The sequence below is a fragment of the Copadichromis virginalis genome, linkage group LG1 (assembly GCF_057382275.1).
Source record: "Copadichromis virginalis isolate Kocher_CV1m ecotype Utaka linkage group LG1, C_Virginalis_male_GT1.1, whole genome shotgun sequence".
Lineage (NCBI taxonomy): Eukaryota > Metazoa > Chordata > Actinopteri > Cichliformes > Cichlidae > Copadichromis > Copadichromis virginalis.
The window spans coordinates 19,708,851-19,735,941 of NC_140618.1; the positions used below are offsets into that span (position 1 = coordinate 19,708,851).

At 40.6% G+C, this 27,091-nt stretch overlaps 1 protein-coding gene across 2 annotated transcripts in view; it reads right to left on the reverse strand.

Annotated features, from left to right (window-relative positions):
• myo1ea (myosin IEa) overlaps nt 1–26,776 on the reverse strand; it is a 50,408-nt gene extending 23,632 nt beyond the window's left edge. For both annotated transcript variants that reach the window (XM_085453496.1, XM_085453488.1), the window contains exons 1-9: nt 26,454–26,776; nt 12,978–13,121; nt 11,997–12,086; nt 9,250–9,344; nt 5,226–5,313; nt 3,320–3,409; nt 2,496–2,627; nt 1,828–1,962; nt 1,415–1,547 (exon numbers count right to left, since the gene is read on the reverse strand). In XM_085453496.1, coding sequence (XP_085309622.1) covers nt 1,415–1,547; nt 1,828–1,962; nt 2,496–2,627; nt 3,320–3,409; nt 5,226–5,313; nt 9,250–9,344; nt 11,997–12,086; nt 12,978–13,121; nt 26,454–26,456 — 910 coding nt within the window. In that variant the 5' untranslated portion in view covers nt 26,457–26,776. The remainder of the gene's footprint in view (nt 1–1,414; nt 1,548–1,827; nt 1,963–2,495; nt 2,628–3,319; nt 3,410–5,225; nt 5,314–9,249; nt 9,345–11,996; nt 12,087–12,977; nt 13,122–26,453) is intronic.
• Nucleotides 26,777–27,091: the final 315 nt, after the last annotated feature.

Here is a 27,091-nt window from a genome sequence, read left to right on the forward strand (position 1 = left end):
TATAAAAATAGCTGCTACTGAACTCTTCAATAAAAAGTGTGGCACACACCACAGATCAAGCCCCGACCTGGCGCTGATATTGTCCCCTGAGAGCCCCTCCCTGCCTTATTACAGTGACTCACTTCCCCTAAAAGGAAATAGCTCTCAGGCCTGCAGACTCGCTGCGTCTGAGAATGCATCAGACCACTCTAGAAGCCCCCCCTTTTGAGACGTTAGGGTGTGACTGACCATACGCCCGATTAAACCGTGAGGAAAAGTCGTCCTTTGTGTTTGGTAATAAAGGTAATGGCTGCATATGACGGCTGGCGGTGTGGACACATTCTGTGAACTTTGGAAACAATGTAACTCTAATGTAACTCTGTGTTTTCCTGCAGATTTGTTAGTCAAAGCAGCAGTGCATAATGTAGATGTCAGTGCAGACGTTTTCAAAGCTTGCAGCTTCACTCCAGTAAGACATGAACAGTCCTGTGACAGCTCACTTCATTTTCTCAATATCAACTCTTGGATATTTGCATGTTAAATTTGAGCCGTGGGAGTTTTTTAGTCATTGTGGGAGACTGGCCACCTGTTCAGGGTGTACCCTGCCTCTCGCCCCATGGCAGCTGGGACAGACTTCTGTGACAATGAATTGAAGTGATGGATGGAGTTCTTCAGTCCAAAAAGGCATTACTAATTTTTGAACTGAATTAATGTCAACATATTAATGGTGAAAAGAGATGATACCCTCATGTCTTTAAAACTAGCACAGCTCAGAAAAAAAAAAAAGGACCAAATGCTGGGTGATTTGGCAGTGGCAGTGTCCGTCATCTATTTACAGTCTGCCTACTTTCATCTTTATACTTTTAGTTTTAGTAGTTAATATTGAAGTGGCGTGTGCAGTTTTATATTAGGAGCAGTAATACAACAGCACACTGCAGTTAAAGCACACAGGAAAGGAGCAGGAAAGGCTTAGATTATGAAATGCTGCTGTTACGTCTGCCCTGAACAAACCAGCGCTTTGTAGACTGGCAACTGCACTCTCCCCTGCATCATACAGACGCAGCATGAGGAGAAAAAGAAAAGAGGAAGGGAGAAGGGGGACAGACAAAAAAAAGCATTTTTCCAAGTAATTTTAGTCTCTGACGAAATACGTCCAGACCTTCAATAATAGCATTTTATATTCTGGTGATCTTGCATGGCCTGAAGTACCCCAGACAGCTGGCTGCAGCCCTGCATTAACACAATAAAACTTTAGGGAGTAAAAGTGGTGAAAAAGAAACACCCTCCAAAACCAGAGAAGGGCAGGTCAGGACAAGAACCCAGCGAAAAAACAAAGATTTACCACTACTCAGACTCAGGCCTTAGCGCTCTGTTTCCTTTTGGTGACAGAAATCTTTAGTGACTGGTGATCAGCTCATTGTGCAAGACCACTTACACTCTTCGCTCTCCACAGCAGCGTAGTTCCCCGATTCCTTGAAGCTGATATTTCCCAGGTGCAGGACTCCGGCTACAATCTGAAGCACCATGGAGCGGTCCTCTGGTGCAATGCCAATCACATCCATGGCTTTCTGGGGAAGTAAAAGGGGAAAAAATAGCATGCTAAATCAGGACCACAGTGGGGGTTTACTCACTCCTGCGGTACCTAGCTCATGTTCTCTAATTACTCCTGTTGTGGTCTCGCTGGTAAACAAAAACAGAAGGAGATCATTGAAAAAAAAAAAAAAGGAAAAAAGAAAACAAGAGAGGAGTGCTATTGAGAGACTGTGAGCCACATGAACACTGGTATGAGATTCACAGACAAACACAACACCACTGACTCCCAAGCAGGCAGAAAGAGTCTGACCGTACCATTGTCTCCTGGAAGTCGCTCTTGTCGTTGATGTCGTCCACTTTGTAGGAGCCAGACTGATTGAGGTAACTGTAGTAATCCAGGCTTGTGATTCCCAGGCTATTCTTCTGCTCCGAGGTGGCTCCTTCTATCAACTGTTGAGCAGAAATTAAGTCTCTAACTGTGTGTACAAAATATATAACGCACAGTTTAAAGAAAGCTGTACTGGCTTCTGAAAACTAGACATGTCTATACATTGGAACGGATAACAGCCCAACTACAACAAAAAGGGCCAACCTTTGAGAAAAATTATAAAATATCTTGACAGGACACTAAAGCCTTAACACTGTTACATCTGTGTTTAGGTATGTAAGTATAGGTATGTATGTATATGTGTGTTTTTCCTTTTAAATTAAGTTTTCGAATTACCCTCACCATTATATACTGCAGATTTGGTCTCAGATCATGTTGTTGCTGTGAATTGCCTTGCTATTTTTGGCAATAAAAGTTCAAAAAAAGAAAAAAGAAAAAAAAGAAAGCTGTACTATCGAAAAATGAGAACCTCTGGCCATGCACGACAAAAACAGACTGCTTTTCTAACCCAAACTGTCCTGAAATCACCTCGCAGGCCCTTTTCTCAGGTCACATGTGTTCCTTTCCATATTACAAAAAAGAAAAAAGGCCTCACCTGGTAGAATATATGGAAACTCCTTTCTCCAGGATTCCTCATGACAACACGTGACTTTTCCAGAAGGAAGTTGGAGATTTTCCCGCCGTCTGGTTCACCGCCGGAGCTGAACTGGATCTCAAAGTATTTCCCCTGATGGATCAAAGCATTTTTTTTTGTATTGCAGCCAACTGTAATAAAGCTTAAAAGGCAGCGTATACGGTCTGAAAATACTGGCACCTAGCTGTTCTAAGGCTACTAGCAGTGTGTGTGCGTGCGTGTGTGTGTCAGCTTAAATAGAAATATGATCCAGCTTTTTGTCTTACTCTCAACTCCAGACTAGCCTGTATGCAATGTCTCATTATTCAAAGAAAGCACTTCAAATGTAGTGACCTTACACAATTAGTGCCAAACTATTTTTGCTCTTTTAAATTTGAAGCTAAGAATATCTTTTATGGCATCTGCTCTTTATGAATTTAACTAACAGACTCGGTTGAAAAATTTCGGGGGAGTTGCACTTTCTATGTGAAGCTTATTTTTCATTGGTTAAGTTTCTTAGTGAGCCTCAGCGCTTCTGCGTGTGTGTCTTTCTGTGCAGTGCGTCGTCGCAGCACTTCTGGTTAACCGGGACACACACGAGGTTTGATGCCTCATGAAATAAAACAGAAAACAGAAGGCAAGCTGTTACTGTAAATCTCAAAGGTCTCGAAGGTATGCCACGAAAAAAAAGTTGAGGACTCAGCTTGTTCCACGGCAGCTGCGTCCCTGTCTGTGACTACGAGTGGGAATTTCACTTTAAATTTGATTACACTGTATGTTAAAGGGGGGGAGAGAAGCAGCCTTACAAATCTGCTGGAGTTGTTGTTCCTCAAAGTTTTGGCGTTGCCGAAGGCCTCTAGCAGCGGGTTGGACTGCAGGATGATGTCTTTGACGTGCTGCGAGGAGACAGATTCAGTGAGCTGATGCTACATCACAAACAGATGAGGCAGCAGGTAGAGAAACCACACACTTCACACCCCGACTCTCTGAAAGTTTCCACTAAGATAGCAGCATGGCGCACACATGCACATCTACAGACAGACACACAAAATCTGGAGGGCATTATCCTCGCTATGAGCCATGTGTGTGTCAGAAACACATGAGTTTTAAATCAGTACAGCAGACAGAGATATTCCCCACTTCCAGTATTGTTCACAGAGGCTGAGTGGTATTTCTTGGAAATTTTCTTTTATCAGTCCTGTACTAAAGAAAAACATCCTTCGCTGACACACATTCTTATATGAGTTTAGCCTTTTAACTACGCTGAAGTTCTTCTTGCACTGATGTTTTATTCCAGCATGATCTCGAGATGTCCAAAAATCTGAATAAGTACAAGTACTATTAGATATAGGGCTGTGCGATATGACCAAAATCTCATATCCCGATATAAGAATTCTATCGTCCCGATAACGATATAAATCACAAAAATGTAACATTTTCTGTAAATTCTGTGAATCTCGGGCAGCTCGTCTTGCGGGAAGTGTTTCCAGCTGCGCGTCATATAGCTGGAGTCCAGTGTTTTAACCGATGCATGAAACTATACATTTTTAGACATAAGTTGTAACAGCTGACGTTTTCTTTGTGAGTATTTATTACACGGCGTGCTGCGGGTAAAGACCTGTTCTAACGTTTGAGTCTAAGGTTTATTTTTTAGCACCTGGCGGCTCTTTTTTAATTCTCATCCATAAATAATCTGCTCTTTCACGTGATTCAGTTTATTTTGAAAAGTCTCAACAGGATCTTGAGCTTTATTGTGAAAGGTTTATGTGGAACATAAACAAGCGTTCACGCGATGGTGTTACCGTCGTTGTTGCTAACGACAACGCATAAAACGGGAGCTTGTCCGTCTGTAGTGTGGTTATATTAAATATAAGAGAAAGAGAGACCTTTAAGAAATTAATATAGCCACTACAGTGACCATCTAAACGATGAAAAAATATTGCTGTAAACAGTTTATTTTGCGACACCACGGAACAAACGATAGCTAAAATGAAACGATAGACGTTTTTATATCGTCATCCGATATATATCGTTATATCGAACAGCCCTAATTAGATATGTAGAAGCTTTGAGAAATGTATGTTGCTAAAACAGCTGAACTGACACAGTGATATTATCTTAAGGCATGAAGTACAGTTAACATTATCATAGTTATATAATAAAGCTGTCTTGGTTGATTTAGTGTAAGCAGTCTATCGTTGAATTTAAAGGTAGAAAAGCCAAATGGCTGCTCTCTGGGCCTAAGTGGTTAAGCCCGAAAATTATTTCTGATTGTTTTCTTGGTGGAAGCAGCTCTGAGTGGATTAATTATAAAACTCCCACTGCCATCACGGTGCAGGAATTTCCTCATCAAACTTCAGATCTTTATCGCGCTTAGAAACTGGACATCTGCTGTTTTTTTTGTTTTTGTTTTTTTATTTGAGGGGGGTTGGGGGGTGCCAGATGGCACGAGGGGGCTGGTGTATAAGAGTCTGCTGACGGGCTCACAATAGGACACAAAGGATGAGGATGACAAGACAAAGACTGGAGCAAAGCGTGAAAGACAATGCAGGAATGAGACAGCAACAGGTGGTTTGACTGCACACGTGTGCAGTTAGTATCACAAATCATTCTGGTTTAACTTAGTTATCGTTCACATGTGCACTTAAGCATTTCAAATATGCATTCCTCATTTACAAACTGCCGAGAAGGACAAAAGGCATCTCCTCTCACCTGCACTCTAGGTCCACCGCCTGACACTCTGGAGATGTAGCCCATGATATATTTGGCTGCCACAGTCTTCCCTGCTCCGCTTTCGCCGCTGAAAAGCAGATAAAGACTTCATCACATGCTTTCTCAAACACAAGCCAAATTCAGATACACCTGATAGCCTGCGGCACACGCTCACTGAGACATTGTTTTCTATCTCACACAAGCACAGTTTTTATTCACTCAGTGACTAAAAAACACCCGCCCCAAAACTGTTTTTTGGTTTTGATTTTTGTTCACCTATTATGGGTTTTAAATGAATTTTCCTTGTTCCCGTTTGTTCTGGTGGCTTATCAGTCTAAAGCTTATGTCATACCCCACCTGCATGTGATCTGATATTTAACAATAAGCCTGCTTAGGAACAGCTCGGCCTGTGCATTAAATAGTTTCCTGCATACGTCCCAGTGCAGACTTTTGTCTCTTCTCTAAGAATAAACACATATTTTACATCCATATTTGAAAACAGAATCTGGTACATGGTTTGTTTACATGTGTTTGTTTTGGTTGGACACACTACAATAAACAGGATAATTTGGACTACTAAACATGGTAAACTTTGTCCAGACAGCCGGTATTTGGACAGTTACAACATTTTTATCCTTTAGAGTTTCTATTTTAGCGGCATCAACCTGGAATACAAGATTCCAGATTGCAAGTTCAGTCCTCAGCTTTCATTTGGAGTACATTTAAATCAATATAGAAAAAAAAATCACTATGTAGCAAATGTACCCAGATTTAAACACATAGTACCCAAAGCTGAGGGGTAAAAAGCAATTGGACACAGTACTTTTGTCCCAAATGTAAACCTACTTAAATTAAAGAGACTTGCAACGTATCTTACTCTATGTTAAAGTGAATAAAGAGTCTGAAAAAAAAAGTGTAACTGTTTAAACACGTGTCATTTGAATTGCACAAACTCTTCATTCAGACAAAAATCCAGATCAAAACTGGTTGAGAATATGTTTGTGTGTGTGTGAGACACGTTTCGTGCAAATTTCCACCTCAGAAAGTAAAACTGAATCTCTTAAATAAGCAGTCACAGCTAGACAGCTACATTTACCGCCTTGCACGTGCAGGCGGATGAACGCTGCAGTAATAACGACATTTATCCCGTTTTGTTTACATAGCTTTCCTTCGTATCTTTTCCCTCAGCCTACTCTTGTCTTTTTCCTCTCCTTGCCTTTCACTGTGCCGGGGTCATACTTATTTTGACCTATGTGGTTTGGCAGTGGATGATGGCTGGGTCTGTTTTTTCTTTCTGTGCCTTAAAGTAGAGTCAGGATGGTACAGCCGCTGTGAGAAACACAGCTGCAGACTGTTTGAGACTGCCAAAGGAAGTCATGGGAGCTGCTCTATTACACAGTCTCAGTATAGCTGCACACATCCTACTATATACACCTCCCAGCCTGTACCAGATGCTAAAGTTTTGCCTGGACTTCCTCGCTGTGCAGTTTGGAATCAAGTAGGAAACTGATCGTTTAGTTATATGCATCTGAGAGCATAGTTTCTCCTCCTGCAATCGACCCTCTAAAGAGGTATTTCCAGCACAAGCTGCAGTGAGACTTTGAGGCCCATTTAAACCCCCAAAGGGGCAGGTCTCATTGTTGTGGCGTTTGAATGCTGAAGACATTTCTGACTTCTGCAGCGATTTATTACCCAAACAAGGACATGAGTTACACAATGCAGTGCAGAGGGAGGGAGCGTTAAGCATTATCTTTCATAAATTATTACTGACTTGAGCTATGTGAAGGATGTTCAGTCAACAGTCTAGTTTTGGCAGTTTTGAATCCAACAAGGTGTTCGCTGCATTCCCACAGAACTCGCTGAGACACATGTACAGTCTGTTTGACAAGATTTTCCTGTGATAATGTCAGTGCATTGTTTTTTTGTATGTTTTTACATTGTTTGTATACATCACCTCCTATGACTTTTGCCTGCATACTAAACATCTGTTTTAGTTACTGATACTAAGGAGTAGGAGGGCAGAGGGACCGTTGCTACTTTAAGACCCACGTTCTCTTCAAGTCATAGCTCACAGGACCCCTGTTTCAGTCGCTGACCTCTACTTTAAGATATTTGGTGAAATTAAGCAAATTTTTACAATTTTACATTTTAATTAGCGTGTCTTTATCTTTGTTGTATAGGCTACCCTAAAGTTTTTCCTATGACACCATGTTCTTTGTAAGAAAGTGCAGGAAATATACCGCTAGAATTTGACTACCTGAGACTTTGAGCGATCACACGAGGACATTCATTTTCATGAGTCTCCACATACAGCTGCAGAAATATCTAAAAGCCTAACATAAATGCATTTTCACAGTGCAGGCCACACCCAATGACTACGTGCATATTTTAAGCATTAAAATGATCCCGACAATCTCTCACCACACATTGTCCTTCTCAAACTGATCTAATTATAACAGCAACCTGCTCTGTTGACACCGATGAAAAGACACAATCATGCGTGGAAAGGATCCCACGCACAATCATTAAAAAAAGAAAGAGCAGATTCCTGGTAAAAAGCCAGCCGAGCAATGAATACGCCTGCTTTCTCTCAGACTGGGTTTAAGAAGCTGTTGTTCACTCGTCATGTGACTGAAATTTAAGATGGCTTCAAAGAACAAAATCAAGCAAAACTGCCTAGAAATTGTGAAATCGTGTATTTCTGAAATATCTGTATATCTGTATTTAGAGCACATGTAAAGGAACTGGTCCTCGATAAAAAACAAAAAGTATCATAAAAGAGAAATAAACACTTTGTTAAATCCAAATCGTCACATATTCAAATGCTGTTACAATATCAGAGAAATAAAAGAAATGCTCAGCCGCTCTTTTTCTGCATTAACCTCATTTCTGATTCTTAATATAATATTTTTTTAAAAACTGCTAACACAGGTGGGTGCTGACCACGCTGCACGGTTAGCAGTTCACAGCAGCCTTTGTTTGCTGAGACCTGGTTCATCATAAAACCACTTCCATGCTTTTGTTTGCTGATTTAGTCAATCACAAAATCCACCTCGGTGCCTTTATGTGGAAAACTGAACGAGCAACTGCTGGCTGTCCAAACAACAGCCGAAAGTGCTGAAGCAGGGCTCATTCATCATGAGGTAAGCACTATAGCAACCACGCTGCTCAGATGAGTGGGCCATAGCATAAAAACCCCCTAATGACACCACATTTTTCTCAGCTTTGTAGGTCAGAAACATTCATCGGGAAACTCAAACAGGCTGCGAAAGCATCTAAAATCCTCTAAATCTAGGGACCGTGCAAGTGTCCTCTTTTCTTTTTTTAAAAACAGGAAGCTTTTCAAAAATAGCTGCTATAGCGGCTGCTTTGTTTCCATCTCACATCCTGAGGATTTAGCAGCCAGATCAAGCTGTAAAATCATTGTTTTCCTATTTGAGGACTGGCACATTTTATTATTTTCTCTTTAATTTGTAATTCACTGAAGCTGAAAACAGTATGATGGAAAAACACCACACAAACACTGACTCAGCTCTACTGAATGATGTGGTCAGACCTGTTAGGTCTGTCCTCTCGCCCGTCTATTATCATGACCTGCAGAGCAGTTCAGTGTTGTGATCTCACAGATCACATTGCACAGATTATCGTCTCCAGCTTTTGTCTCATTTTGTCACATCCTGGACATTTGACACGCTAATATAAAGTGCTGAAGGTTACAAAAATATCAGTTGAAACCAATAAACTGGGCAACTATAGTATCTTAATAAGATATGGATAAGGTCATATTTTGGTTGATTTATGATCTTTTTAATTATTTTAGATTAAAGCAAATCTACTGTTTTTTTTAAAAGCACCGAGATCAGTCCCCAATGTACAGTACAGTTTATCAGGCTCTATTTTGAATGGATAATTTAAATAAAAATGCAGCTTTTCTGGTTCTGAAAATAATTTCCTTGTCACATGCCGTTAACTAATGATCACTATAGAAGGCAGAGAAAGAATGGCTGGAATTTCAAAGTCTTACCTAATGATGACACACTGGTTCTCACGGTCTATCATCATGTTTCTGTACATGTTATCTGCCAGAGCGTAGATGTGAGGAGGATTCTCATACTGAGCCTGAGAGAGGATAAAAGATTAAATTAGTGGTTAGACAAGTGAATATACATTTAAATACAACGAGGGTTTCTGTAGACAAAAACATGGATGCCATGGGCTCCCCAGTGTCACCCATTGTAGCCAACCTTTACATGGAGGAAGTGGAAAGTAAAGCTCTTGCCTCTTTCAAAGGGACAGCACCTAGCCACTGGTACAGATACGTAGATGACATCTGGTTCAAAATCAAAAGCTGAGAAGTAGAAGCTTTCACTGCTCACATCAACTCAGAGGACAGAAACATAAAGTTTACCAGGGAAGACCCAAAGGACAACAGTTTGCCATTTCGGACTGTGCTGTGCACATTGGGGAAAATGGAAAACTCAGCATTGAAGTTTACCAGAAGCCCCCACACACAGACCAGTACCTACTCCTTGACTCCCGCCACAAACGTGGAGTGATCAGGACCCTGCAACACCGGGCAGAAAACATTCCCTCTAAGTAATAAGGGAAAGAAAAGGAACACACACATGTAAAAAAAACAAAAAACAAAAAAACTTTTAATACATGTGATTATCCCAGTTGGGCTTTCATCAAATCAGCACAGTAAAGAAGGTCAGACGCCAACTAGCGAGAAACAGACGGACAAACAGAACAACATCATCATCCCTTATGGATCAGGTTCATCAGAGAAACTCCCAGTTTCCATCCCAGTGCACTTCAGAGCCAGTCACACACTCAGACAAAAACACGGACACAACTCCCAAACGCAAACTAGACAATGTAGTGCATGCTGTGCTGTTCACCAAGGAGTGCTAAGACCTCCACGTTGGAAAAACCAAACAGTCACTTCAAAAACTGATGGCACCAACTGTCTGCCATCTTTAATCCAGTTTTGAGATCCCTTCCCAGGTGTCTTAACGCCCACTCACATCTTGCATCAATTGACCTCAATAAGTTTCAATAAGGTCACTCAAGCTCCTTAGATCACTTTATGAATCACTAAGTAACACTTTTAACATCCATAGACTGTATATAAAAGATGAATACAACCTCTGTGACATCAACTATTAGGAAAGCCAATTATGAAGCTGTTGCCATCTTGGTGCTTTGAAACTGGATGTGACAAACTTGACCCTGACAGAGGCAGTTATTTATGAAATAAACATTATGTTGGATTCAGTATTACTGGGTGATATATTCTTTCAATTTTAAAAATGGGAAGTGTAAATTCTGACAAAATGCACACAGTATCGTGTTGCTGTACATGTTCAGTAGATCAGTGGTTCTCCACCACAGCTACAAATACTCCAAATTAGCTCAACTATTCTAAAGAAACGTGCAGAAAATTTAAAGACAAATGATTTAAACAGACACATAAGCAATAAATAAATAAAAAAAATATATAAAAAAAATATACAAATAAATAAAATATGGAGACAGCTGAAATAGCCTGTATAAAATTATGCAGTCATGACTTGTTTAAGTAAAATTTTAGCTCGCAGTCAAACAGTCAAAACTCTTCCAACTGTATGCTAAAGATATGAACAGTAAAGAAGAGCTGCTAGCTGAGAATAATAATAAATGATGAAATTTTTGGCAAAAATATCAGAAAAAAAAAAGATGCAAAATCTACCTGGAACGTTAATAATAAATTACACGAATAGTGTAGTTAGCAGTTAAAGTGGAAGTTACTAACATGGCTCCATAATTGTTTTTAGTGCAATAAACAGCTGAACCTGTTAGCAAAATAATCGGGTCAAAATATCATGAAATGAATGGATCTAATCAAAAAAAGAGTAGTAGCAAAAATTAGGACATAAATACTTTAATACTGAGCTGAAGGGATGTCAGATAAAAAAGTTTGGACACCACTGCTCAGGGGTAGGCTTACTCATTTTATATTTTATTATTTTGTTATATTTCATATTCATTTTATTAATATAAAAAGTATTAAACAGTTAATTCACCATTAACTCGTAGTATAGTAACATCTGCTGAGAACTACAGTGCCCTGACGGTTAAGGAAACCTAGTGAAATTTTAAACGAACTTTTATGCATAATAAAGTTATTATGTAATCAGAGACAGGCTGACCTATAAAATCCACAAAAACCATAAAAAAAAAATTACTATAATACAATTACACACTGCTGTCATTTTTGTCTGTGATGCTAGAACAAAATAGCGACCTTTTGCCAAGACAGTTGCACTTGGTCCCTTTTTGTGATTATTTCAAACAACTTGTGAACAAATATGAACTTTTCCCCGATAATTTGAGCTGGCTAACCGTGCAAATATAAACCCCGTGCACTTGTGTGCAAATGTGATCTGAATTTGGCATGTGTGATGCTTTCACAGTCTGTTAGAATTTTTAAAGCTTTTCAGTGTGCTCCTGGCTCGAGAATTCGAGTTCGCTGTCAACGGGCTGGCCAAGAGAGAGGAGGCAGACTCGAACAGGATGTTCTGTGATGGTGCTGCCAAGCTGCTCCAGCGGTTGAGTCAAGTTTGTGACAGCAGCATCTGCTCGCTGGAAAGTTTTCACAGCATCTAACCCAGTACATTTAAAACCTTTGTCTTTCAGACCGTTACCAGCCTAAACCAGCCTGACACTTCAATAACATCAGAGACCCAGAAAAAAAGCTTATTTCCTTAAGATGATGCTGGATCTACTTACTGCGCCTTGATACATCTCAATTTCTTTATCCCCAAAATATGGCATCTGCTTGAAGGGGTTGACAGATATGAGCACGGGACCGATGTACGTCTGGTGAGATCGTGAGTTAAAGAGATTAAAGAGTGGGAGCAAAACAGTGGTACCAAATTACAATTACCTCTCACAAAGAGAAAACTGTGTCGAAAAGAAAGCACTTAATCTCCAATTGCCATGACGTCAACAGAGATGGCAACAGTGCAGCAGTGTGGCGTATTTGGCGATCAGGCCTGAGCCTAAATAAGTATGCAGTGCTTACAAATGACAGAGAATAGACCGACCATGTAACACTGTGAGGTTTTATGCCTTGAAGCCAAAATGCAGCTCAAGGCAAATAAAGCAGCTATTGTGGGTGGCCCATAGTGACCCACAGCCTTGGCAGGGAGACCTCACAGTTACAGATATTTACTGAGCAAAATCAAAGGAGAGACTCAGAGCTGTCGAACCTGAAACTGCCTGCATTTGGTAAACTTGGTAATGCCGAGCGCTGGCCGAGCGACAGTGAGGGTTTATGTTTATGTAATGAGCCATTAGGAGCGGCCTTTCAAGGCACTCATTCATTCATCTCGTTTCACGTCGTGAATACGCGCGCGTGTGTGGCCACAGCTGCACTTAAACCCAGCATTTGTGTGATGCAGTGTATGAAAATGATAGCTCTCAAGAAGATCATTTTAAATCCGTAACACAATCAAATTCAGCTGTTTAAAAGATAGCAGCTATGCTCTCACCACCACCACCCCCTCACAGTGAAAGGCCTGGTGAAAGAGCAGGAGTTAGAGATACAAAGACGCCCTTTCCTCCCCGCTCACCTTCCAACACTGACCTATTACTCATTGCTAATATGTCACAGCGAATGACCAGTCAGCTATTCTGGGTATAGCAGGAAAGAGAAGGGCTCCGCTATTCCTCACTGGGGTGTGAACTGTGAGCGTGAGCAAAGGATACAAAGATGTAGTCATCCATGTATCTCTTCTTGAGGTTGTCCACGATGGCGTCCTCATTGATCTTGCTGAGCAGCACCATGTCATCCACGCCGCTGTGTTTGACATTGTGGCTCTGCCAGTGGTACCGGTAGTGCCCCCGGCTCCCCTGAAACAAAACACACACAATGTCCAACTGTTAGGTCACTGAAAAAGACAGAATGAGATCATGCATAGAGTCTGACGTCACGGATGCGCAGACACACTGCTACTTTTCAACACACTCGTCATAACCACACCACTCAGGCAATCAAACGAAAGTGGAACACGGTCATTATCACTCAAATAAAAAACACAGAAAAATAAATATTACACACATTTCCTGACCTGAGAAACATGTTTACATGAAAACAGTGCGAGGTCAGATTCCCAAGAGCGCTTGTTGCCAAAGATGCTCTAAACATTTATCCAGCATCCTAAAACTCTGGCTTCTCTCTACATCCCTGTTTTTCTTTTTAGTCGAGTGAGTCTCCGGAGAACTGAGGTCATTCATCATGTGCTATGAGTCAGTATTGTCTGGCTACTGTGGACGAGGGTCACAATGTGCTGTGAGGGGTGAGTCTCTTTCTCCTGGATGGAGAACCACTCAAAGACACGGACAGCATCCAGAACATTAGTCAACACACAAGTTAACTCTTGACTTCCTCTCTCTTTAGGGAGGAAATGTGGGGAGAGGAAGCAGAAGAGCAAGGCTTCAAACAATACTGCCAAGAGAAAGAAATCATTAGGGGCTTTTGGACCAAGGGAGCTTTTTTGGTAATTTTAGAATGTGGCGGCAGAACCACGCCGATCATCTTTTTTAGCTTGTAGAATAGAAACTTTCTCCTAGAGCTGTGTGTGGTGTGGTGTAGATGCATAGCATGACACACTGATTGGTCAAATGCAGCTTTGGTGCTCATCACTAAAATAAAAAGCAGCTGTGTGAACATCAGCTCTTAAAGTTAGTCTTAAAGAAAGGAAGCAGCAGTGAAGTCCAGGCTTTACTGAGTCTACATGCGATGGAAGAAATCGAACACAATTTCGACTCATTGGAGCGAGATATTATTTAGGCTACTTGTCGCCAGTCGATTTCATCTTCCTGTTAGACTACTAGCACACAAAAAGTCATGGAAAATAAAGATGCTGGAGATGAGAGAAGATTAGAAAGTAATCAACTACAAAACTGGTGGGGAATGGTGCAAACAAAACCAGACTGCATGACTTCGTTTTGTCTTTGTCCCCTCACTTCAGTTCTGGTGAGTCAAATTCAGCAGTTAGTCTTTTATCTTTGTACTATTTTGCAGATATTTGCACAGTCTAAGTAATCCTTATCACGTTTGTTGATAACGGTGAACTCCATTCTAGCCATTAGCAGCCAAAATGCTAACGCTTAGTCCTCAAAATACAGAATTCAAAACGAGTGGTTTCAGCCTGTGGTTTCAGAGTCTTCAGATAGTGCACGCTAACAGACACTTACTAAAGGACACACATATTAATCCCAGTTCTTTTATTCTTTCGGTGATGATACTTTCTGTGTCAGAAGTGTATGGTTGATTTGTTGTCTTGAGTACATAATATGCATCTATATTTTCCGTGGATAAGTGAGGTTCGATTAAAGGCAGTCTTATTGTGGCATATTGTTAAAAATAAGTGAAGCAACAACAACAAAACTATGAATACAATAACTGTTGCTCAACTGTGGTTTCCAAGGACAAAGATGAAGTTTAGCAAGGCCGTCAATTATTTTCTCAACTCTGTACCAGCATCAGGGCTGAACTTTAAACCTCAACTTCATTCTGGTTTCTTGGGTTTAGAGGTCGCGGAGTCCTGCTTATTCCAGTGTTACACAACACGTTAAAACTGTAAGCCTGGATTTCCACCGAATGCTATAATCTTTCCTGCACATAGAGACTCTAGTACACGCTAGATGTGAATAAAAGTCAAGCACTAAAGTTGCTTTTACAGCAGGAAAAGGGAAAGAAACAAAAACAGCAAAGGGAAAAAGCCACAACGTAACACTACAGTACAAAATTAACCGTGGAAAGTCATTGTGCTTTCACTTATTAACTCTAAATTACCATGTCCAAGGAAGAGGAGAGCCAGAAGCATTTAATATCCTCCACAGTCTCTTTACAGCAGCGAGATTAAAACCACTTTACAGACTCAGTCATAGCATGGGAGATGGTGAGGAATGTTTACGGCTTTTCAGCTTAATTCAGCGGGTATTTTCCATTAGGTGGGAAGCAGCAAATTGCTGTTTGATTACTTCTCGACATCATACGGATTAACAGGCCTCACAACTTTTAGGTGTGGCTGAGAGAGATGCCGACTTCTTTCATTGTCAGCAGTGTCAGGATGATGCCACTCTCAGCGGCAAAAACACCTCTTTTGGTGAAGTGAATTTGCTTCTCTATCTGTAAATTACAAAACTGTACAAAAAGAAATATTTAAAATGTATATCTGGAAAAACCACCTAAAGGGAAAAATCTTCCATTTTCTGGATGAGCAGCCTTTTAAAAGGTGTTGTTTACACACACAAAAAATGTCAGAGGAAGGGTGTAGAATTGCAATATAAATAGGAGAACAGCAGTATTACTGTGTACAGTAAAATGACAGCATATAACAGTGAGGCTGATCCTTCTAAATGCATTGTGTTCATCTCGAGGTTCCTTTGTCCTTAATAGACCTCAGTAAATACACAAAGTGTTATTCGTTATTGTTGATGGATGAACTCGGATGATCTTCTTATTTCAGGAAATTACCATCGCACACTCTGACATTCTTATTTAGGTTAGCACCTTTTGTCCATCAGGAATGCCAATGTTAAGAGACAGCGCTGGCTCAACTGCAAAGAGAAAATAAGTGAACATGATATCTTTTATTTCTCTCTGCTATGTGTGGAATGAAAGTCTGCCGACTCAAGAAGGGAGAGGTAATAAGCTGGAAACGTAGGAGGCAAGAGTCACATATTCTTGGGTCTTGTCTAATGAGGGAAGCATACTAAGTAAATATTCATACTCGCAGCAGCGACTGAGGGAGTAGCTGCACACGTACAGACATCAGGGAGACGCCTGAAAGAATCACACTCTTCTGCTGCTGAGCAGCTCCGGAGCAGCTGACTGTGCCGACTGTAACAGCGATGATTGGCTGGAGCGTGACTTTGAACCAAAAACGCTTATTTTATACTTTTAATTAAAGACACTTTTCCACTAATTTAAATCCAGACACTTAAAAGTTATGAAGCAGATGTTTCTCTACAGTTAGTGTAGTGTTGCACGCAGCCGCTAGTTTTATTAAATTGAGTCCCTGCACATGAACCAGACTGTAAACAAACAAACAAAAACAAAAAAAACCTTTTGCAGGTTGCTAAGTGCAGCACCTTAAATGAGGAGGCTGTTTAGCATTTACTGTATTTCAGACTGGAGCTCCCAGAGAAAACCTGGGAGCTCTTGGAGAACATGCGAACTCCACACAGTTGACTGGGTTTGAATCCAGGACTGTCTTGCTAATAGGCAAAGGTGTTAACCACTGAGCCACTCTGCTGCCATCCTGTTAATAAGGTGAAGAGCACAATAAATAAGAGAACAGTGTAACAGTAAATAACTGTGACTCAGGACCTAATTACATGAATTGTGGATACATGACCTTTTATTTGTTCCACAACAAAGCTGTCCATCTCAAAGCACTAATTACTCAACTAATTTAATTTAATATGAGGCCACAGCACCATTAATGTCTAATCAATTACCTTTTATGGTAAATAATATTGAGCATACTTTCTCAGGTTTTACAGGTTTTATGGTATGAAATCGCTTTGGCTCAGTTTACAGGAAATCTTACTACTGTTACCGTAGTCTGTGGTGATGGAGTAAGACATACACACACACACACACACACAGGGGACATCTGGCATAATGTGGAGTCTATAGTGGCCATAACGACATCATCACCATGCAACCGGAGACTTCCCTCTGAGCACAGCTATACACAGAAGGAGCTCACACATGGCAAGATCTATATAAATGCAAATATATATAATATATAATATTGTGACAACAACTTCCCCTAAAAAATATTAATGGGCAGAAAAGACAGTGGATTCCTTTTCTCTCGTCAAATCTGAAAACAGAACCAGACCTTTTCCCAGAAGTTACTACAAAGGAATTTCAACACCGCTCCTGATCCATAAGCCCAGGCTTTCCCTCCATGCAAATACCATCACCATATATGGAAAGTGTGTGAGCAGCTCTGACTCGGGATACAGGAAATGGCTGGGTTTGATTCACTATCATAAGCGGCACTTTCCCTCTTATTTCTCCCTTCTATGCCATTTTCCCCCTTCTTCCACATCAGAGTCTGAAACAGTGAGTCCACCGTGTGTTAGGGCTAGGTTTCTCCTCTGCCCTCTGAGACAGATCTGGATAAAAGCCATGAGAATGAATTCCTCGCTTCTAAAATAAGAAGCAGCTAAAGCCATTGAACACTGAGCAGCAAAAGTCTGGAGAAATCACACAACTTTCATAGAAGCACATGGCTGAGGAATCCTCTGTGAAGCTGATCGCTAGCAGTACGAGTACAGAGAAAAGGTCTCGATACAGGACAACATCCTGTTTCGCATCATGAAAAACTGAAGGATATTTTAGCTAAAGCTGCTGTAATTAAATTTATCCTAAGAACAGCAGTACAAGACAAGCTAATACTGGTCACGTACTAAAGGAGACTGCAAGAAAGCATTTCAGTTGATATGACTTAAGACTTTTGGCCTGGATCAGACCGTCTGAAGCGAGACCCTACATCTGATAAGCCCTCAGATATCAGATTAGTTGTGCTGCCATTCCAAGTCGGAGCTTTGTTTAAATATATTGTTCCTAGCGCTGATTTCATGAAGTCTATTTTAAGAAATTACACACACGCAGCAATTAACTTACAACATCACATATTTGGGTCGATGACATAAAAACTAAATGGAGCCTGTGAGTTAGATCAGCCGGGCAACTCGAGCCGCACTGCATCACACACACGTAACACGACCCGCTCTCCTCACGTCGCACAGCAAACACAACCTCCTAATTTGTTTATTTTTCTATTTAAGCAGCAAAATTTCCCATCTTTCCCTCTGACGTGTCGATGATTCGCTACCTGCAGTTTCAGCCCCCTCCACAACCACAGCCTCCACCTGTTAGTGCCTGGGAGATGTTTAGTCATTACTCCCCAGTTTAGATTTGGGGGTGTGATAAGATAAACTCTATCTGATGGTTACTTCAGGACTGGTCAGTTGTGTAAATCAGACAAATGACATAAAACCAAGAACAAAGACCTAAATAATTACACAACGTAAACACACAAATTGACAATAATGCTGGACAAATCCAAACAGATTTAAAAGGTTGGCCCCTGTCAGTACATGAGCTTTAACCTCCAGCCTTCAGCTTCCCTAAATAAGTTAGTTTTTTTTTTTTTTTTTTCATTGCTTACTGAAATTACATAAAGTTACTAAAGCTGTCTGGAAAACAGGTCCTCGTTCTCATCTTTATCACCCTGGTTTCGCTCTTCCAAACAGAGCCATATGGTAGCCATTGCAGCAAAAGGCATGTCACTGTTTGCTGTTAACGATCTCAAGGAAGTCTGATCTCTCTGCAGGTGAGCTGTAAAGAATATTGCTTGCCCTGACCAAAAAGTAAACACAGGATATTTAGTCACTCTTTTCCTCTAGTACTACTTCAGCTAAGCTGCTACAATCACCGTCTCCTCAGTAACACCAAAGCAAGTCAGGGAATCGCTCCAACACACATTTATGTTAGTGGGTTGATTTTGACCGATTTTCTTTTTTCCCCCTCTTGAACGCTTGTTGTGATCCAAAACATTTCAAACAGTGCTTAAGGGGTTACCACTCTCTAAGCTGAATTCCCACCTGGTCTCTGCTGCTTACGCTTGTACTTTGTGTGAGATTAGTCACTGCATGTAATTGGGCCAGATGCAGACGAAACCGCTGACTAAGATAGCTGGCCTTTCCATGGTGGAGGAAAAAGATAAACAATGATGACAGATGGAGGAGGAGCTCAGCAGAAGAAGCAAAGAGAGTGGAGTCAGAGGAGCAGTGACCCAGTCTGAGCTTCTCAGCGAGGGGATGCTCATTCAGGTCTAAGTAAGCTCTGTACACACACATGCAAACACACAGAAGCAATGCTGAAAACTACAGTTAAAAGCTGGAGTCTGATTAAAGAGCTCATTCACAGTTTAACACACAGAGGAGGTCTTCCTCTAAACTAAAGCAGTTAAAGTTAAAACTGGTCTAAAAATTAGTTTTTTTGTTTGCACTGGGAAACACAGACAAGCCTTTTTTTAAACACAGTTTTCAGATAATAGATCAGATTTAAGTTGCACGTCAGGTTTTTGAGATGTTTTGATGTTTACACACTTTAAAAAAAAAAAAAAAAAAAAAAAAAGAAGCTTTTTCCCACCAAAATATTTTCATACATTTATTCTGAAAACTAACCAGAAGACAGTGGTCAAAAATGTTTGAGCTCTTGCTGGCTTGTACCGCACATCCGTGTCTCTTTGCTTGGACCAGCAGTAGTCGCCCATCATGTATGGAAATTTTCCCTGATAACAGTTTTCCATCACTTGTATATCTCGATGAAATCTTTCTCCATGATCATCGCAAACACCGCCCAGACAAGATGGAAGAAAGTCAAGACGGGAATGTAAAAAATGCATCTTCAGTGACATTCTGGCACGCATTAGCTGATATGCTTTCAGCATGTTATCCACAAGCTCAGCAATATTCTTTGCTCCGTGACTGCCAAGGACAACCTGCACGAATGCTTCCCGTGCTGCTGATTCAGACAGGCTTCAGTTTACTTTCAAGCTCACTGTCGAGCATCACTTCACAGATTTCAGGATCAACAAAAACACCTTCCTTCACATTTTTCATGACCATTATTACTTAAAAACAACAAACAAACAAAAGGGGACGTGCTAGATCCCAGTAGCGAAATGCTTGCTGACCAGTTTAACCTCCTAAAAATATATTTTTATAACTATGAAGGTAAAATTCAATCTTGCATCACTGCAAAACCACATATTGTAGCACTGCAACAACATGCAGTCACATTTGGCTCGACACAAAAAAGGATGACGAAAGGAGGCAATCTGTCACAACACCTGCATACAGACCGAGAGGAAATATGACTTCTGATCATACTGAGAAATATATAGCCTCCAAACTCACATATTTAACACCAGCAGCAGACAGCGATCTTTAACTTTAACGTCTTTTTCCAGCCAGGTATTTCCAGTAAAATGTAAATCAGAAATGTACTAAAAATAGCACAACAAATACTAAATATAAATATTAGGATACTAAAAATAGAGTCGTGCAGAGTGTGTAGGAACAGCTTCTTGTGAATATAGGTGTATTGTACTGGGAATGACATGCTTTTCCATCTGACAGTCATGGATCACAGACTGGATTTGACTGTTCCTCACCTGGAAAGGAGGAAAGGAAAACACCAGTTTCCACTCTACACCTGCTGAAACCAGCTGCTCCACATATTAGCAGCTCCATATTTTTGTCTGTAGAAGATTGTTGAGCAGAGACTGTGGGTTCTCTTGACATCTTTCCACTTCACAACTTCAAGGATGACAGCGGTCACTTGGATGTAACTGGGACACCATCATAAATAATGCAAACAACAAGCCTGCCCGGAGTTTCCATGCTTAGACTTCTCACACTGTTGTTATGGATCTGAGCTTCTACAAAGGAATAATAAAAGGAATCTATTCTTCGGTGAGGATTTGGAAACATGAGCACCGACTGGCTGCGATGACGTTAATATGCTATGCCTGCAGGGCTGGGCTGAATGCTGCCCCTCCCATATAAAGACGGTATAATGATCATGAGTGAATGGATACTTTAAACATTAGTCTCCTAAACGGATGACAATAGCAATAAGGTTGCTAATAAAAACACAACATCAAAGACAATGTGGTTCAGGGTGGAAGTCTGCTGAAGAGGCATGTCACTAAGTGCTGCGTTTTCCTTTTTAAAGCAGTTTCAGTTAAACATAAACAAACTATCTGCAGTGGAAACCAATTCATAGCCATGCCAGTGCCACAATAGGGCCTCAAATCAGTGAAATCCAAACTACAGTCAAGCTAAACTGAGCACACAAAAATACATGTTAAAACCCATCCCAGCTTTCCGCGTTACCTTCTGCTCCAACTAATTATTCAAAGCTGTCTCCTCTTCTTAGAAGGTAAGAGTCAGTCTGGCATTGAGGGAAGAAACCTTAAAGTTGTTTGTTACGGTAATTTGCCAAAAATGGCTTTGTTTTTGATTACATAATAATAATAATAATAATAATAATAATAATAATAATAACAACGAATCCAGCGTTTCATAGTGCACTGTGAACAGAAAAATCCTTTAAGAAGCTACAGTTGCAACTGACATTATCAAACGACTGCCAGGAAAGAAGGAAATTAGTAAAGCCAAGGTCACTGAGATCAGTTCCAGATGAATCAGAGCAGTTGGACTTTAGAGGTACTGCTTCTGCTTTTTTGTGTCTATTAAAAATCTGAACTTGAAATAGACTTCAGCTGCTGGAAAACTTAAGTTGTAAAAAACAAACAAAAACAAACAAACAAACAAACAAACAAAAAAAAAAAAAACTAAACCAACCAAACACAGCATTACCTTAATTAATTTACTGCAGCCCAAAACTGTACTTGATACAGTGTTGCAATAAAATGAGTAGCTGGACTATTTGAAGCAACTCTGCATTAGGAAAGAATAAGATTTAAAATTAATTAATTAATCATCCCTGTGCTTTCATGCTGAAATAAACACGATTTGTCTCCTACAGTTTCGGAAGTGTCATGCATGTAAATTATGAATGTGATTTTAATGATGCTGACTCCATAAAAGTGAACTCATGGAGAAGACAACTAATGACTCGTAGGTTTAACTCAGGCTTGTTTAGTTCAGAAAGTTACTGCGCTGCTTCCCAGTTTATGATTAACAGAACGCTGGACTGCAGTGGTTCGTAATACCTGCTGCGTTTGACTAAATTTTGCTGCTGACTGAAACAAGGTATAAGGAAGTCTGGACCCTAGTAAATTGCCTTTTCAAAATAAAACACTAAAAACTGCCATGACTGGGTTGTGTTTGGGGGGTTAGATTGATGCACGACTCATGAGAAATGACAGCTGATTGGTTTATGGTACGACAACAGAAAAGGATGTGCAGCAGGGCCAGAGGGACCGAGTAAATAACTTTTCCTCTTGTGCCATTTCAATTTGAGGCAAAGCTTTGCAAGCTACTTTGCAGCCCACCTTCAATCCAGTCCCACCGTTTCCTGCTGTATCCAACTTCCATGCTTCTTTCGATTATAACAGCCCTGACTGAACTAGTGTTTATAAATGATCAGTCAGTGGGTGATTCCACAGTGACTCAGGCCTGCCACAGGATATGTGCCAGAAAAGACAGCTAATTCAAACCAGCTAATTCTGACTTTGTTTCCAGTCAGTTTGTTTATGTCTATTATAGAAAAGCTGACAAGCCTTGTATTAAAAGCTTGTACTAAGTTCTTGTTCCTCCTTGATCACTGTCTACAGCTGTGTGATTTTTTCCCATATATCTTAATCCACAAATAGAGAACCTGCTCCATCTTACCCAGTGCACTTTTCCTATCAGCTGTTCAAAGATGAATGAAAGATTATGACAGCGGACGAGAGGTGGGGTCGCCAGTCGATTGCAGGGCTAAGACATACCCACACCTACCGATCAAGCATTTCTTTGGACTGATAGGAAACCAAAGGAAGGTTACAAGGTCCCCTTTTAATTAACTGTGTGGGTTTCTTTAACTTTTTTTTTCAAATCAATCGATTAATAAATGCAGAAATTTCAGGTTGTGTCTGGTTTCGACTCACGTCCGTATTCCTTGTTGTTATTAGCTTAACTATTAGCCAGCAGCAACAAAAGCAAACTCACTAACAATAACTAATGTGTCAGAGGGAGTATCAAGCTTCTTGAAAAACACAAAAACACATACATTTTCATTTTCTGTGCCAGCACAGTTTCATTGTGAGCAAATCGGGCTAAACAGTAACTAACAAGCCAAATTTCCTACAGCAGCATCAAGACAAATGAAGGGTGGAGTTAAAGGCGATTTGGTGGCTGAGTGCTGGCTGGCATGGGATGATGGGAGGTTAAGAGCACTTGCATAAGTCTGACCTTGTTCCTGGTTTGCGATGAGGTAAGCCATACATGCAAATAGGCAGGTATAATAGGACACTGCTTCGTTCAGGGTAAAAGAACAAGGAGAATAAACAAACATCTAGCACGAAGCATGCCTACAGGATAATGCTGACACAGTAAGAGCATTTATAAGGAAGTTAATTTATCCTTTACTCTATGAACAGATTACCTGCAAAATGGAAGAGAGGCTGGTTGTGTTACTGAGCTGGAAAGAAGGATCTAAGCCAGATAAACTACAGCTTTTCCATTGGACACCAAAGACAACTGATACATGAGAAAGCCATTGCTTCCATTTGAAACTCAAACTGAAATAAACAGCTAAGCTTACAAGTTCAGAATTCATGACAAATGCCCTGTGAGGCTTATTGCACACAGCGCTGCAGCGAGCTAAATCCTTAGGCCTAACATTGTCAAAATGCTGATCGATGCAGGTGCAGTTTGTTAGTTAAGTTTGTTAATATGCTAACATCTGCTAAATAAAAAAAGTCTTTAGTTAGAGCTGAATATCATTGTTTATGAAATGTATGATCCATCAGACACATTTGACCTAAAAGTAATTGAGAGATTTTTAAAAAGTCATCAAATTATTCCTGATATTTCAGTCTGGTATAAAGTGATTGGCCAGCCCAATGACACTGACCGACAAGCTCCACTGACATGAGCTAATAAAAATGCAATGATAATATGTGATGACTCAATAAAAATATTTCAGCTGTTTAATTACAAGTCACACTGAAAAGAGTTACTATCAATCTCAGAGAAACGGTGCCACTGAACGCTCGCTCTGGGGCATGACCTTTGGCGATCAGCTGAAGCAGCTGAATCCTCTCTGCATCACTGAAAGCACTGTGGCTGAGGACTGAAGCCGAACTACAGCAGAGCAGGCAGAGATTTAAGTGTTTTAAAAACAAGGCCAGAGCCAAATTGTGCAGTTACTGGGGAATTTCGGGTGAAGGGAACACAATAAATAAACACAGAGACAAAAAAAAAACACTGCTTAACTGTTCCCCACCTAACCACTTCCACTGAATCATGCTTCATAGTTACAAAAATACCCAATGTCCCATCACTATATCACTTACTATGAAGTCACGACTATTAAAATATGCTTCTTTTGTGACAGGTCACTCATCAAACCTTTTCTGTGGAAATAATTCTCAGCCTCCACTCGTGTTGTGTGGACATCTGAAGTCCCTCCTTTTTCCCCCTAAATCAAAACCAAAAGTCTCATCCTGCCTTTGTTGTGTGTCCTAAACATTTTTTATAGCATCCATACTGCAATAAAGAAATAAAGATTATTATAACAGCCAAGGTCCCAGTGATCCAGCCACATTCTGTGCAGGAAGTCCAGCAATTTCATGTTTGGGAAATCATCTTCATTTGACTCCAACTTTAGCTTTAGTAAAGATATTTTGTCCAAATGAGAAGATGTAATAAAATATCATATCATCACAGAATGTGTTCACGACCAACAAATCCAAAGAAAGGGATAAAAAATAGTCCATCTGATTGCAATCATTTATAATAATAAACAGTAGCAGTAATGGAAATGCTTAATTTCTTATCAAAAAAAGAGACTCTGCAGTTGCAGAGTGAAGTAAAACCAGATTTGACACTTGGGCAAAATAGAAGAAAGCTCAAAAACTTTTTGGTAGTTGACAACTTGTGTTTACAATGTGTTTGACACATTTATAAGCGATTTATAAGCTTCTCGTGTCCTCACTGATTTACAGCAAGTGCAACAGTAGAATGAGTCAGCACTCATGGGGTCCATCAGGCCAAACAGCAAAGTGGGGAAAACTTGGCTCCGTAACAAAGACGTATGGAACCGATTGAGGAGTGTGTGTGCACACTGCACTGCAGCGACAAGACTAACGAGTTCCCCAGGTCCACAGAACGGGTGTTCATCCTGTTTTCAGGGACAGGGCTTGAATTCCAGAGCAAGTCTCTAAAGCAGTGATGGGTTTGAAAATGGAGCACCAGCTCTGAGATGAAGTATGCACCTCCCTGCTGGAGAGACTAATGCAAACCAGCTGCTCTCATGCCGACTTGCTATTCAGCATCTGGCAGAGAAGGAACCACTGAGCGATGCTGGTGTCTGCTATTCTAGACAGATACAGTGACAGACTATTTTCTCTGCACGAACTGATACTCTTCTTAACCTCTTGTAAAAAGCTTTAGCAAGAGTGTGTGAGTGTCAACAATGTCTACAAAAGCTGAGTTAAATGCTGCAGGATTACATATGTTGTGCTGACTGGATATTATCTCAACCAAACCGACAGGTTTTAATGCATCACCTAGGAATCGAAGAATGCAAACAGCTTTCAGGTCTACCTGTTTTAAATGGACAAAGCATGTTTACAGTCTGAGGTACCGTACAGACACGTGGAAGAGGTTCCTAAGTTGAATGGTGGGTACGTTTTTCAGTTGCCTTTCAGGATATTTCTATATACAAGCCACAAAAAAAATATTGCAACCCCCCTTCATATAAACATTATGTCTCCAACATCAATGATGCAGCCATATCATTAAGTGGAAATGTGCTAAAAGTCTGTATCAGCTGTTTTATTAAGAGGACAGGGTTGAGGAAATGTTTCCAATATGCAAAACATACAATATCTCCCATAACTTCTCTTTAGGTGTGTTTTCTGCCGACCTGGCATTTAGAAACCAGGAAAAAACTGCCTCTCTGTGATGCAGCGATACAAAGTAAGGTGCACACAGTACACACTCCACTCCACCTGACACATTGTCCTCCAAGGCTAACCGGTTTTCTAACAAAAGAGACTGAACCTAATTTATCAGTGCTTTCTGACTACTTTCACCACAGGCAGTAAAAACTATAAGTCTGCCTGAAACAGCCAAGGTTGCCGCTTCTTATCATAGGATATGTTACACTCGTCAGGGATCAAAGATTAATAAAGCAGCGATTGTGGTTTAAACGATTTTTCTGTTAAAAGCCTCCAGTGAAGCAATCTGTGAGCTATATTTATGGACATGTGAGTTATCAGTTCGAATTTCGTTAATATTACTTAAGAAAACTTTCAATTAATATTTAAAATAAACACGTTTAACACCCGAGACAACTTTTATAAGCAGACTAGAAAAAGGAACCGCCGCTCCGTGGCAAATATTTGGATTATGATGACTATATTAAACAAATAGTGCCCTACTATCTCAGCCAGTGTAAACACCGCTCACCATCCTCTGTCCTCACAACAGTCGCAGTCTTCGATGTCGTATTCCCTGCGATCCAGTGTCTGAGCGAACCTCGGGGAAGTTCACGCTGTTTAAAACAAGGTCTGACTTGTTTAACCTAAAACCAAGCGACCAAATCCAAAATATACACAAGTTATTCCCGGTAAACTCCAGACAGCATGGATGCGGCTCCTTAGCGGTGCCCTCCGTCCATTGTTGTTCAGTCAGATGTGAGTCCTCCACTGACAGAAGCACAGCAGTCCTCAGACAACGAGCCGGATGGTCAATTTACGGAGGAGCAGTGCCCAAACAGCCCGACTCTAAACACAACACGGGAAACTCGGTCCAATCAAAGCGCGAGTGTTGTTAAATATTCATTAGCTCCTGGAGGGAGGGCAACTGGGCATGCGCAAGTTTGTCGTTCCCTAACAACAGACTCAAACATAAGAGGACGACTAATAAACATGAGCTGTCTTCAAAGAGAGAGCCAACAGCAAGGCAGATGGTACTATGATCCAGCGCAGGGGCGTAGCTTATAATGTCAGTGGGGTCTTAGCTTTTAGGAAAAGTGGCAAAGGAAAACTCATACAGGCTAAAGGTCGTGTTTTCAGATTACAGTACTCACTGAATGTTATAATACA